The 15,125-nt window shown below is 36.7% G+C and overlaps 1 protein-coding gene across 5 annotated transcripts; it reads left to right on the forward strand.

Annotated features, from left to right (window-relative positions):
• Positions 1-43: 43 nt before the first annotated feature.
• On the forward strand, positions 44-14,431 carry LOC106155087 (uncharacterized). 5 transcript variants are annotated; one of them, XM_087001161.1, is made up of 9 exons: positions 44-277; positions 1,232-1,567; positions 2,952-3,240; positions 3,559-4,140; positions 4,420-4,517; positions 4,770-6,123; positions 7,184-7,431; positions 7,706-8,067; positions 8,264-14,431. In XM_087001161.1, the coding sequence occupies exons 2-6, from the start codon at positions 1,298-1,300 to the stop codon at positions 5,187-5,189; spliced, it is 1,659 nt and encodes a 552-aa protein (XP_086857287.1). In that variant the 5' UTR covers positions 44-277; positions 1,232-1,297; the 3' UTR covers positions 5,190-6,123; positions 7,184-7,431; positions 7,706-8,067; positions 8,264-14,431. The 5 variants fall into 5 exon arrangements, with proteins under 5 accessions (XP_086857287.1, XP_086857284.1, XP_086857285.1 ...); XM_087001158.1 differs by having other exon boundaries at positions 7,706-7,938; XM_087001159.1 differs by having other exon boundaries at positions 7,184-7,421; positions 7,706-7,938.
• The last annotated feature ends 694 nt before the right edge of the window (positions 14,432-15,125 follow it).

The following is a 15,125-nucleotide window of genomic DNA, read 5'->3' on the forward strand; positions in this document are numbered from 1 at the left end:
ACAGGGCAATTAAATTTCATTTTTCGGTTTGCTATTTTATGTTATGGTTCGTACAAAGCGTTGTATACTTGCGACTCGCGATCGTGATTTTAAAGTAGATTAGATTTAGACTGATTAAATAAGAAAAGTGATAGTTTAAATTAACCTGCCTTGGCATAGCATATTAAATACGTTTGAATATGCAGAATCCTCCGATGCAGTGCCTGGAATTGAGGAAATAATTTATAGTCCAAATTCCTGGCATTACGAGACATGACTTGAAGATTGTCATTAAAAGGTATGAAAACACTACATTTGTCCTACTTTTACGAAGCGTTATTAGCGTTAGAGAAGTAGAATTATATAGGGGTTTCAAACGATTTCTTAGTATCACCACCACTGTTCACAAATGGGGAAAAAAGGAATCACCGTCCAACTCCAGAATATGAACATAGATACAGCAAGTTGCATGTTTTATTTTCACAAAAAAAGGGAGACTTAGCACAACGTCCACTGAGTCACCATCGTTGACACATGTTAAAAAGTCAAATGTGCCCTTTGAGGGAATTCGCCACTAACACAGTTTCTGTGCAGTGTAAGGCAAAATGAGAACTTGCGTATGCAGCCCTGAAGGAAAATCTAATATGGAAAATATAGTTATTAGAGCTTCTTTACAGAAAAAAGAGTAGCCCTATAATTATTACATTTATCATTATTATTCATAGTGTGCTCTCACGCCTGGTACTCAGTGGAACCGTTTTTTAGCTAAATGAAAATAAAGAAAAAGCTTTCCAACATTTTATCAGTTTGAACTAAACATTGCATATAGGTTTTTCTTAATATTTTTAAAAACCTGATCCATCGGTGAAAACATCTATTGAGGACTGTTTGTCAAAATTTAAAAAAAGTGATCTATTTATCGACACTACTTTGAACGTTCGAAGTTGTAGCTGTATCACAGTGCCACTGCAACCGAGCTTACATCTCTCGGTGAAAAAATCGATCCTGCATACAATCTGGACCCCAGAGATAAAAACGAACAATACTGTTTTAATTCCTATGATTCACGTTTAATACCATTTAGTTGGGACACAGAACGTCATTTAAAAAAGAGCACTTCAGAAGTGCGGCCGTTGCGAAGGGTCATGAAGGGAACTAAAAAAATAATAGGGAAAATAGCAGTTTATTACTCTGCAATATAAAAAGTCAATTAGAACAAATGCCTACATTAACAGTTAGTTTACTTTTATAGAAAAATGACCTAGTAGTACTGACCAAACTTTATAGAGGCGGAAAATAGGACAGATATTCAAAGAAGATGAAAATGCTCCAGGGGTGTTTTCTTGCGATGTTTATTTTGTTAAAGCTGCTCGGCACCGGTCACGGTTTTCGTGACGTGACTCGCGAGGACCGAGGCAGGGGCACAGAGGTGGTGGAGGCCGTGGTGGACCTCATCCAGAGCTCGTGCATCTTCCCTAACGACAACATGCTGCTTAGACGGATCGCCTGGGTAGAGACAAAAGACGGTACAAGGAACGACACTTTCACTCCGCGACACGGTCACCCGCACCTGGGCGGCATATGGCAGGTAGATATCACCATAAAGTGTGATAAGTGAAATAATAATTGTGATTACAATTGATAAAGTGAATTGGTGTTTTCTTATGTCAGATAACATCATCGATGCCCAGACACTTTGTCCGCTTCAAAGAGGCGACAGAGGTGAATTTTGATGCTGCATTGTGTGTCTCTGTTAGATGAAATTATGCGAAAGGGCCGCAGTAGATTAAAATCATTTTTGGATAATGATTATGGTATCATTTGGTGCTTAGAAGAACGTTTAATGTTTAGAGGAATTTAGTGCTGTAAATAAAAACTTGGTCCTTGCATGCAATCTCTGAATACAAAAAGAGATGATAGACACTATATAATTTAAAGATATGAGAAGGTGAGACACATGTAGCAATAAACCCATACCAGTACGCAGCTTAAGGATTGGGCAGTTGATTTTAGGACTAACCAAAGTAGGCAAAGTCAAGTTAAGAGCCTTTTGTGATATGAAAGTAGGAATTCGGCAGCTTACATTTGTGATTGGTGTGTCATGAATTCAGATGTTTGTCATAATTTTCATGAAAACACTTTGTGCACACGCTTTTAGATATATGGTCACGGGGGATTTATTTACATCATTTTGTCAATTAAGAGTATGAACTGTATGGTCCATTACTAAATGCTGTGCATCTTATGCCACTGCCTGCCTTGACTGTAGGCAAAATGAAACCTTGGCTGTTTTAAATTAAAATTCAAACTCGCTTTCCAACTCTCCAGGGTTTTAATAGTGTTGAGTTAGATGGCACCCTTCATGGGATTCACACCACTCCCCTAGACCTCCTTTATCTGAAACACTCATCAGGAGCCTTTCTGGACGAGACAGGGTTCCTCTATTAATATTGGTGCATGTGTAGCCATCAAGCTTATAGCCAGAGTATGTAAATGGAGGAATCAATTTATAAAGTGCTTGGGCGTGAATATGTTGGGTTTATCAACCTTTCTAAGTACATAAGGATAGTAGTGTTTGAGATCTGTTTTTAAAAATAGATGCGAAATAGATTGGAAAGTCACTGCCCTGGATCAAAATTCGGTCTAGGTACTATGCCGATTTTCATCTAGGGTCAAACAAGGTGGTAAAAAGGTCTATTATTTTTACAAGAAAAAATCCATTTCCTTTACAATTACCAGCTACTGGTTTGATAACCCTTTTTCACCTTTTAATATAACTGATGCTTCAAAGTCAAAGTGGTGACCCTTCTGTTTAACTTAAAAGCATCCGTGTTAAAAAATGTGATGAATAAATGGAGAATCGTTTTAAGTGGAATTCCCTGAAAATGAGTATGGAATTCCCATGCATGTTCCTAATGGATTTGGCTTCAAATTACAAAGCGCCAAAAGCTGCAACTGTTTTCTCGCCCTAGGTTACCAAGTCTGCATTCAAAGACACTAAAAGCGATCCCAATCTGGCTTCCTTGCGATCTGCCGTGGAAGAACATTTTCTCGTGAATTGGACATCTCTCAGTTGGAGAGATTTGGGAACACCCCTGTATTCGGGTCTAGCTGCCCGCCTGAGGCTGGCACAACATTCCCGTGATCTTCCTCGCGACCTGGAGGGCCAAGCCATGTACTGGAATACACATTATCGAGCGGGAGCTCGTTCCAGGAAAAAGCATTTTATCAGAGCAGTGCAAGAGCTTCTGAACAATACCAGTGAGTCAGAACCGTTTTGTTTTATAGAACTGATAGTTAGTAACATCTAGAGTAGAAATAATGCAGTTTAAACAGATTTGCCTACTCTGTGCATTGACGCACGATTCGTGTATTTTTTCTTTATTGATTCTAATTTTGGTTTATCGAATATTCATTTTGAAACCTTTATGTTATTGACCCCTTTGTTACATTTCAAAGCATTATATGACTATCTTTAATATCGTTAATGTATAAGTAAAACATATCGAAGCATTTCATAATATTTAATGTGCTGTTTGATCTCTGAATGTATCTGACTGGACATCATATTATTTTCAGGGTGTCAACTCCCTAGAGCCGACGTTGTATTTGTATTGGACTCCTCCGGCAGCGTTGGTTTCAGTAACTTTCGCCTCGTTCTCCAGTTTTTAACCAGCGTGATCGAAGGGTTAGATATAGGCGAGGATAAATTCCGTGTCGGAGTCATCCAATATGCGCGCTTCTCACAGACCGAAATCCGCCTTGGCGAACACAACACGAAGGCCAGTCTTCTCGATCACATCAGAGAAATACGCTACCTCGGCGGGCCAACAAGGACAGATTACGGTTTAGTCGGTTTGGAGCAACTTCACAAAACACAAAGCACGTTAAGGGAAAAGAACGGTGAGACAATTAAGTCTCCTAAGATTGGAGTCGTTATAACGGATGGCAAGTCCACCGAGCCCCAGTGGACTCTTAGAGCTGCCCGCATCCTTCACGATTCCGACATCACCATGCTTGCTATTGGGATATCTAACGCCACAGAACAAAAAGAACTGGAGGCCATAGGGAGCTGTCCCTCGTGCCTTCATGTTTTTAACTTGGACGATTTTGGCGAAGTCACTTCTCTTAGAGATGAGATTGAAATGAGAACGTGTAAAGGTAGGCGTTACTTAAGAATTTCGCAAAAGATTTCAATTTTTGTAATACTGTAGCCTAGAGACGTTGAACGACACAATTAGAATCCATATGCTATAGGAATTGAGATTATTTATAAGTTTGTAGTGGATTGTATAGTCTAAGTAAAAGAGAACCTTATTCCCTTTTATATCATTTCAAATATTTTTCTGTAAGCGTCATAAATGCGACTTTTTCGCCCCGTTACATCAGTTTGTATTTAGTTTACAAGTAAAAGCTCAATTTTCTTCCTATCCTTTCCAGCCAGCTTAGGTGTGACAGCTAATATCAGTGGTAAGCTAGAGTATGGCCAGGTTCAGTACCTGAGGTTCAACGTCCCCACGGATAACCTCACCCTAGTGGTAAGTTCCTTGCTCTTTGGAGTTGAATATGATTTCACCTTTTGAATTTGGTTGAAGATTAGTCGATTTTTTATTCTTGTTAATGATTGCATTTTGTATACCTTTGGGTAATACTAATCACTGTCATCATCAAAACTTATAGGATATCCAAGGAAAATACTTTTTAATAAAGTAAGAATATATATATATATAACTTGGAGTGTTTTTTAAAGCTCTGTATCATCTCTCATGAAAATGCGCATCTGGTTGCAGGTAACTATGACGAGCGGCAGTGCCTCCCTGTACAGTTCTTGGGCAGCCCGCTACCCGAGTCCTTCCATCTACGACTATCAACTTCACTGTGACACTCAGTTGCCTCATTTCAAAATGCACGTGCCATACCCCGCCAACGCCTCAACTCCCAACGCACCCCTCTATTCGGCAATCTACGGCACCAGTCTCAACTCGACATCCGACAACTGCTTCCAGCTGACAGCTCACCCAGGAAAGGCTTTAACTGTTGAACTGAATGATAGCGATGTTGAGGAAATTTTAGTTATATTTAAGGAGGATGGTCACGACAGCGAGGTCACTCGGCTTTTAATGATACTAGGTGTTCAGGCGGGGGTATATTTGATACTTGCTGCCAGTTGTTATGTGTGTATGGTCAAAGGGTCAGACCTCTGTAAATGAAGAAATACCGAAAACGATGATCCCAATATTTGGAGAAACTGTGCACAGTTTTGTGACTTTTTAAAGATAAGTCTATCATTTAAAAACAGTTGTCGAATTCTTCGAAATAAACAAATAAATAAAGAAGAAAGTAATAATGTTTATCTCTTATAAAAAGCAACTACTGTTTAAACATTAAGAAATTAACGTCGTTTTTAGTTGTATTTCATGTATGTAATTTTTTTCTTTATAAAATAGACTCTGCTAATAATTCAACTACCAACCTTTTTTACTTCTATTCGTGTCAAAGTCACCACTGACGAAGAGACATGCACTGATTTTCTGATTTCAATTTTTTAATTTAATTAAAATTCGAACCAACTGGAATTCGAAATTTGAGACAAAAGCATTGGGATTGAAAGTTTTTAATTAATTAATAAATGAAATTGCTCTCAGAGAGAAAGGTATCGAAAACACAATTATTAAATATGTTTTTAAGGAACACTTCACAACATATTTTAAAATGCTTACTATAGGGCTTATATTATGATTTTAAAAGTAAAATTTCCTTTGTAAGAAAAAAATTATTAAAACAAAAAAAAGAGAAATAGATCTCGAGCCGCGGGTTTGTGATTGCAAACGCCAAACAAACGACTTAAAACGCGATTTCATGGTGCGAACGCAAAAATACATATCGCAAGCACCGCGAACGATTTGGTCTCTCGCTGTTTACATACGGGTTCCAAGATTCCTGGAACTATTTTCAATATGGCGGCAGATTTGAGAACGCGCACGTAGGGCTTTGAGATGAAAGTCAAGTCGAAAAAGAGTAATTGTCTATCCTTCCTCCGTCCATAATGAAAGAGATGGGATTCCTAGCGTCTGCAACAAGGCCCAGTAAAGTTACTCGATGTTCATTGACGGAATTTTAGGAGGAGTGTGATATTAGTTGCAAGTAAATATTTTATCACTTTTAGTTGAAATATAGCGTCCTTCTAATTTAAGACAAAGTCATTATTTTTATGTTTTCTGTCCAGGAATATGCATTTATCAATGGCGGATTTGGGGTAGGGGTTGGGCGCAGGCAGGTTCTTACCCTCCCCCCCCCCCCCCCCCCCTTCGATATATGAAAAAAAAAAATCACACCAATATTCCCCTTTTGATATTAGAATTTTGACTAGATGAATCGTAGTTCTAAACCGTACCAAATGGCAACGTTTGCCCCCCAAAACAACAATTTTTTCTTGGTTCTTGAGCAGGCCATGGTGAGGGTCGGCTTCACATCTATCCGTCTACTTCATACCAGTATTGGTGTCTATAGACGTACATGAACAGATACAGATACATCAGAGGACCCCATTCAAATAATCCTGGATCCGCCCCTTTTTATGAGATACCTAAACAATAGAATTTTGACTTGAGATGTCTATTGTTTAATTCTAATAGTAATAATCTATAATTTTAGAATTTAAGAATTTAATTTAAGACAAAGTCATTATTTTTATGTTTTCTGTCCAGGAATATGCATTTATCAATGGCGGATTTGGGGTAGGGGTTGGGCGCAGGCAGGTTCTTACCCTCCCCCCCCCCCCCCCCTTCGATATATGAAAAAAAAAAATCACACCAATATTCCCCTTTTGATATTAGAATTTTGACTAGATGAATCGTAGTTCTAAACCGTACCAAATGGCAACGTTTGCCCCCCAAAACAACAATTTTTTCTTGGTTCTTGAGCAGGCCATGGTGAGGGTCGGCTTCACATCTATCCGTCTACTTCATACCAGTATTGGTGTCTATAGACGTACATGAACAGATACAGATACATCAGAGGACCCCATTCAAATAATCCTGGATCCGCCCCTTTTTATGAGATACCTAAACAATAGAATTTTGACTTGAGATGTCTATTGTTTAATTCTAATAGTAATAATCTATAATTTTAGAACATGGTCTACAAAATGTTTTTCAAGGCTTAAGGTTTGAGAAACCTCTGTTAATTACTTTCTTTTTTCCAGAATAAGGACAGATGACAGTATTTATGAAATGCTCAACAGTTCTTTATACAATGTAAGTCCAGATGGAGTTTTTGATGATGCTTGCTACAGGCTGTTTTTTCCTGGAAGATTTCTGAGACTTGCCAATTCCTCAATTTGAAATGCTTTCACCACAAGACACATTTTATCATCGTAATATCAAGGGATGTTACGTAAGGGTAAGACAAGATGACTCAAGACTGACAGATATGTGCCAAAGGTAACTGAAGGTAAATTTAAGGTAGTTTTATGTGAAAATCTAATGAACAGTAACACTTTATCTGCTTTAAAAGAAGACTTTAAAAGTTTTTCAGAGAAAACAATATCTGTGATAATGTTGACCAAAGCAATTAAATTGGGCCTCTCTGACAGATTATCCAAACGATTTAAACTGACCATACTTCACTTTTTACGAAATAAGTGTTTGAGACCAGACCAGTTGAGTAATCTTCTGCATGGAAACGGAAAAAAGCCAGTTTAGTTAAGTATGGTTACATTTTCCAGGAATGCTTGGCAAACCATAGTTATGCTGGGGCTTGTGCTTTTTGTCTGAAGAATCTGTTGGCCTTGATGACTTCAGTGTGCCCCATTTTCCTGGGAGATTTTTAGACTTGCCAGTTCGGCAATTTGAAATGCCTTCACCACATGAGACCCACTGACTGGGACAGAACATGGACATTTGGAGAATGTGAATTCCACTTCCAGATCAAGTGGGGAGATGCCTCACTATGATACCTGTAAGGATGGAGATTGACTGAGGCCATTTTAAATGGAATGAAAGAAACAACTAACTTTGACTCAACATAGTCTAACTTCACATTGGCTATCCCAGTCACAAATTGGTTACAGTCATATCAACCAAAATGGTATTTGCTCATATTGTAAAATTATAAGCAAAAAAAATTTTCCAGAAAGCTTTTCCATCTTGCTGATTTCAGAAAGTAACCTACCTTTTTACCAAACATGTTAGTGATTTGTAACTTTATGTAAGATCTATTAGACAAGGTGGCATGTTTAAGTTTTTTCAGAAAAGTTGCAATCCTCTTTCCCTCTTTTTTTCAGAATGTCTTCACGATAGAAAAACCCAAGGATTGGAGAGAAATGTTTTAACCTATGAATTGTAGTTAACAGAAGATATGCAGTTAATTATGAATAAGAAGCCGATGACAAGTCAAAGGTACATACAATGGACTATAAGATCTCAGCACATGCCTGTCAGACTGAGCTGGTTTGAACTAAAACAACACTAAAATATACCCATATAATGTTACAAAAATATATGCCATATTATATATAAAGATGTGAATAATGTAAAAGTATGAATTAACATTAATATGGTATCAATTCTTAATCACATAACATGTAAAACATGCTGTTGAGGTTCTTACTTCCGATAAACTACATTCTCAACACCATGACGTATGCTATCATTTTCACTCACACCTTTATCCCATAACTCCCAGTAGTAGTTTGAGAGTTCAGTTGTTTCTTTTATTTTGCTGGAATTGTTGAGTGAAGTTTTGTGATTTCTCCAGCGAATTTGAAATCTTGTTCTTTATATATTATGTATTCTGTCAAGCTGTCACCATAATGGGACACTCCTCAGAGTTTCAGTATTTGTAGGTACCGGCTGGAGTGTCAGGCTTTTTCACAGTAGCTACTGACCCCCTGTTGCTCATGCAGCCCTACAATACTTACTCTGTATTTCTGTTGAAGATCTTATGGTAGGGGTAACCTTTAGGAAATAGGAGGTCAATTAGTTGAAGAAACTGTCTACTGATATTGATGGTAATGTTTTGATCAAATGGGGTCTCGGGTGTTTAACCAAATGATGGTGCCCTTGCATTTTTGTTTTGCCTTGGCACTCTGTGCGAATGGAGGCAAATGTAAGATTGTAATTAAAGCTGCTTTTCTTGAGAGCAGTTTAGATCTATCAAACTTTTAAAATTTTATTCCATAGGCAAATTTTCGCTGCTCAAGCAACAGTCTGATGATTGAAAAAGGACGCCACATGAATATAGAAAAAGACCGTAGATTTTGCCCATATTGTTTGACTCAGAAAGTTTATACTGTAGAAAACGAGATACACTTTCTACTACTGTGTCCGTTGTATAATGACTTGAGGGAGATATATTTCATAACACAATGGACAAAACACAGTAAAAATGAACGATTGTTTGGATTATGTCTGACATTTGTACGGATGGCATATTCTCATGAGCAAGATTTTTAACTACTGCACTTGCAATGCAAAGAAAAGATTAGTTGCTATTGAAGTGAGTTTAATTCACAGCGTTGACTAAGAACATGACTATTATAGCATTTACAATCATTTAAAATCTTCAGAATGAGGACTATTATGAATGTATGTTTTTTTTTTATTAAAAAATTTTTTTTTTTAAAGTTGTGAACGATCTCCCGCCTCCCATCTGGGTAGTGCACCTCCCTTTCGTGGAGTAGGGCCACTCGATCAATTTCTCCGTCCTACTCCTTAGCTTCCCTCACTACGCTGGGTGGTTCCTCTTCTTCAGAAGAGCTTAGGTGTTCCGCGGGTTCAGGGGGTGGTCCTATCTTCAATCTCTTTCCCCCTGCAGTTGGTCTGGGGCTGGCCAAAGGGGACAGGGCAAGTGTAAGCAGGTGATAAACAACACTAGGTTTTACAAATATATTTATTCTTTGGAGATAAAAATAAGGCTTCCAGACATACCTGTAAGAAGCAACATAGAATCATAATAAGTAATAAGAAACTACAAGAACGACAGATATTGTTTAAAAGATTTTGGGAATAAATCAGCGAATTGCACTTACTTTAAAACAGAATAATTGTAGGCAACAAATAATCCCCGCTCACGGAACATCAAACCAAAACAAAAAAACTCCAACATGCAAACAACAACGAGAGCGTCATGGCCTCACCAGTCCACACTTGAGCAACATCATAGGCCGCGCATGTTGCTGCACATTGTCAGTGGCAACGACGTGTAACACGTTACACAAGGATAGCCTCCTCCCCAGGCGTAACATCCACCAACAGTGGGGGCTCCTCCAATAGGTCTGGGGCAAGGGCCGCTGGCCTCTTCCTCTCCTACTCTGTCTTGCAGGCAGGTTTACATTTGAAATGTTCCGCTAGTATGCGGTTCTTCACAAATTTTAGACCACAGTAACAATTCAGGCAACTTCACTCATGCTGCTTTCTGTTACTACGATCTGAAAAAGTCTTCTTGCAATAAAGACAGCCTGGCATGTCTAAAAAAGAAAGTAGGAGTAGATTACTGGAAAGCTGACCCAGCAAATCTGGGGGGATAATAGAAACAAACAATAGAAAACAGTAAATCTGGAATACGTGAATTTGTATGACTGGGGTAAGTCTCGTAGTCGAGACTCTACAATGAAAGCGTTTCCGAAAGAAAGTCGGTTACTCTCGGTACAAAAAATATATTTAAAAAGTCAAAATGAGTCACATAATGTTTGGAATGGTTAATTATTTGTCATAAATGTTTTCACCTCTTTCAGTTATTTTTTTATTTTTTTTTTCCAGCACTGTTTTTTTTTCCATACTTTTGTCAGTATCTTCATATTGCGCAATATTCCTGCTGCTTCTTAGCCTTAAAATTAAGATTTAAGATTCAAATCTGCACAGCTCGATCAAATTTTTAATTACTCTTCTGGCTCTGAATCCATTTTCTTCATTCTAATTTTTTATAGAGGATGAGTTCATCTTTGTTCTTCTATTCCTTTTTAAAGCAAGGTATTGTATGCAGATTGCATTATAATACTGGTAAGCTTTCTTTTTTTCATTAAGGTTTTTAAACTAAAGATGTTCATATATGATGTTATTAGATTTTTTTTAAACCAAAGATACATGTATACATGTTAAACCATATTCATTTTATTACTAACTGATTCTATCATTTCATACTATTGAGAGATGTTACATGAATGACTCTGATTATGAATGGTTTCAGGTCCCACTCTGTTTTTGATGGTATAGGGGTCACAGCAGTAAGGCTGAATTACAATACCATGACATAAACAGATAGGAAGTTAACAATTTGATGAGTATAAGCCAAAGTCAAATTATTAAACAAAGACAGTAAATAAATAACCAATAAAGACCAGCCTTTCATATACTTTTACTCTGAAGTGGTCATTACCAGACATCGCATCTACACACACAGTCACAACCCACACTTGCATCAGAAATGTCTGATTTTTGATTAGTTTCAGGAAGTTCTTTGTCACATTGTCCACATCTATATGCAGGTGTGTCAAAAGAATATTGTTTGTTCTTATTGCTCCAGGGCAGAATATTAGGTACTATAAATTGCTTAAAAAAACTAACACAAGCAGGCAATAATTTTCTTTGGCAAAATTTATCATTATATCTAACCTCAATCACCATCATGTCAACATTTGTCCAAATTACAAATTCACATCTATAAAATATGTTTCCCTTGCACTGCATTCTTTTTCATCATTCCAATTTACTTTACTTTAAGGAGTGGGAAGACCCTAAATTTTCCACTCCCACATTTTTCAAAGTGTTCTGAGCAGGTGGTGTTTCGCACACTTTGGTCTTTCACCTGCTGTTTATGAACTCAAATTTATCTATCTATCAATCTTTTTTAGTTTCTTTGAATTTTCCACTGTGTTATGCAGTTTCATCTTCCATACTTTTGTCAATATCTTCATATTGCACAATTATGAATATTCCTGCTGGTTCTTAGCCTTAAGATTAAGATTTGAGATTCAAATCTGCAAGACTCTCTCAAATTTTTAATTACTCTTCTGGCTCTGAATCCATTTTCTTCATTCTAATTTCTTTTATAGTGGATGAGTTCATCTTTGTTTTATTCCTCTTGAAACCAAGGTATTGTATGCAGATTGCATTATAATACTGACAAGCTTCCTTTTTTTCATTAGGTTTTTAAACTAAAGATATGATATATAATGTTATTAGATGTTTTTTAAACCAAAGATACATGTATACATGTTAAACCATATTCATTTGATTACTAACTGATTCTATGGGTATATGATATGGGATGCCTTGGGAAGTATCAACTCACCTTTGATGTCCATATCCTGTGCTCCCCAGGAGCACTTCACCATCATGCTGTCCAGAGAGGTTACCCTAATTACTCTGTTTATATAGGGTTTTGGCTCCCACACTATGTTTTTATAGGCTTCATGGCAGTAGGGCTGAATTTCAATACCATAAATATACCATACTCATAAACAGATAGGAAAGTAACAATATGATGAACATTAGCCAAAATCTGATGAGCAAACAATGGATGTTTGATAACTGAAGAAGAACTGATTTTCATACACTTTTCCACTTAAATGTTCATTGAAGTAGAAAAATGCTCATGATAAAATACATTATAAAATGACATTTCTTTTAAATTAAAAATCAATACCTAAAACATAGTCTAGAACATGATGACACATTTAACTTCTTTTCAGTATGTTTATTACTGAACTAAATTGGTCGCACCAGCTGAAATTCAAGTTCTGAAACCTTTGATGCCAAAAACGCAACCCCGTTGCATTGCATAATATCATTAATCCAATACATTGTCTTTGCATATGTGTTAATGATTTATATTAATCATATTTTCAAAACCAGTAAGTTCAACTAATTTACTTAATATACAGATAGAAAGAATGTCTCTTCTCAGAATTAACTCCTTATTCATGTTTTACATTCTTAAATCATTGAGGATCGAGAAGCTATATTGGTGATGTTAGTTATAATAAATTGATAAAACAGATAATTATTTTCAGCTATATGGGATTCTTTAGAAAGTATCGACTCCCCTTTGATATCCATTTCTAATGCTGCCCAGGAGCACTTTATCATCATGGTATCACATGACGTAGCTTGAACAATCCTTTTTATAAAGAGTTTCGGCTTCCATTCTATGCTGGCATACGGGTCACAGCAGTAGGGCTGAATTACAATACCATGAAATAAACATATTGGGAGTTAACAATATGATGAGCGTAAGTCAAAATGAATGATTGAACAAAGAAAGCTAAATTAAATTATTAAAAAAGATCAACCTTTTGTATACTTCGACTTTAAAATGGCCACTAAATAAAAAAAGTGACAAAGCATCTAACTGAGTATCTCTTTAAAACTTTATCTGTAATATTTATTTTTAACTTCTAAATCTTGTCTAAATCTCACTTACATGCAAAGGTTGCACCTGCCCACAATGTGACACTCATTCACAGCTCCTCTTAATTCTCTCTTGAGCTGTTTGCCTCTTTGGTGGTCCCAGTTTCCTAGAAACACCCCTTTGCCCACTCTTTTTACAATACACCATTGATATTGTTCTCCACCAGGATGATGTGTGCAGTGGCTTTTGGAATATTACACAATTCTCTTAAATCAGTTTTTAAAATGCTTCTTTTTTTCTTACATTCTTAGTGCCTTAATGGCCATAATTATCTACCTTCATTAAAATGCATTTTAATTCTTAAAACTTTCAATGAATGCCAATTGTAAATCTAATCTAATAAGGCAGACCTTTTTCTGAAACATTGGCGTTTCTTTTGAATCCAGTGGACCCACCTGGATATAGCTTTGTGACATGCACAAAAATATGCATGTTCACACTGCACAAACACGTGCAAAATGCACATGCACACTTGTATAGCTTGTGTGTACTGTTGTTTTTTGTATCGACATTTTCCGTATTCATCTGAAAAAATGGATTTCTATAACAATAGAATTTTTGCTCTTACTTTGACATTGACGAATTTGAGGTTTGTGTGTGTGTGTCTAGTTCACTTCTTAAGATGGGCATATAAGTCACTAATTAGTAATTATTATTACTTATTTTGATATAACGGGAGTCATAAGCTGCCAGTGTTGTCTTGAACCCGTCAGATACACCATTGAAGGCGGGGTCGTCCTTGTGCATCTCTATGATTTTCTGGGTTGTGGCATCTAGCGATAGAGCAGGAGCTCCACCCCCAGTCTTGGCACTGTGGCTGTGTATGCCACAGTGTGCTTTCTTGACCGCAGTCACCAGCTGCCTCCATTTCTCTTTGCACTCTTCATGGGTTCTGCGAGCTGCTCCAACAGCAGTGATTTTACTGCTAATCTTGTTGTCCAAGCTTGATGTGTGCTTGTTTTTGATGGTACTGCGGTCTGCCTCTACCAGTTCCACCAGTAAAGTTTGTTCACTGACAGACCAGTTTTGTTTCCTGCACCTCTTTTTCTCGGATATTGACATTGCCAAAGTACATTAAAGCAGACAACACAAATGAACGTGCTAAACGTCCTTTATAAAACCGGGCCCAGAATTATAATTATATATGCAGTTTTATCTTATGGTACTGGTATATGCTTTTTGAATAAGCTTAGCTGTATATTTTATTTCTTCTTTAGACGAATCATAAGTCAGTTTCCTATCAGTGCTCAGACGTGAACTTTTGAATACCTTGTGCTAGTTAGTTATTTATTTATTTATTTATTCAGATGTGAGCATATTTTTCAGTTACTATTATCTCACTAAATACAGTTAAGCTATTGTATCAAAAATATATTAAAATTTACAAAGATATTTATTAAGATTCTTCTCAAACATAACACCATTACTGTATAATCAGATGCATAGGTTAACTAGGTGGTATTTGGTTCCGAGTATTTTTTATTGTTGCATAATTTGCTATACTGTTATAGAAGTGTTGTCTTTCTGGTGAATAAAACAAACAGTTAAACAATAAATGTTTTTTTGTCTGTCTTTTAAGGGAGGGCAAAATCTTTTTTTACTTCAAAATTCCGATATTTGAAAGCAAAATAGCTAATGAGGTAACATATTGTGCCTAAACAATCTATGAAATCTATGGATTGGGGAATTTTTTATTAAAAAGAAACAAATATGCCCAAAACATGAGTTTTCACTTG

The sequence above is a fragment of the Lingula anatina genome, chromosome 1 (assembly GCF_051362555.1).
Source record: "Lingula anatina isolate TDL-2025a chromosome 1, LinAna3.0, whole genome shotgun sequence".
NCBI lineage: Eukaryota > Metazoa > Brachiopoda > Lingulata > Lingulida > Lingulidae > Lingula > Lingula anatina.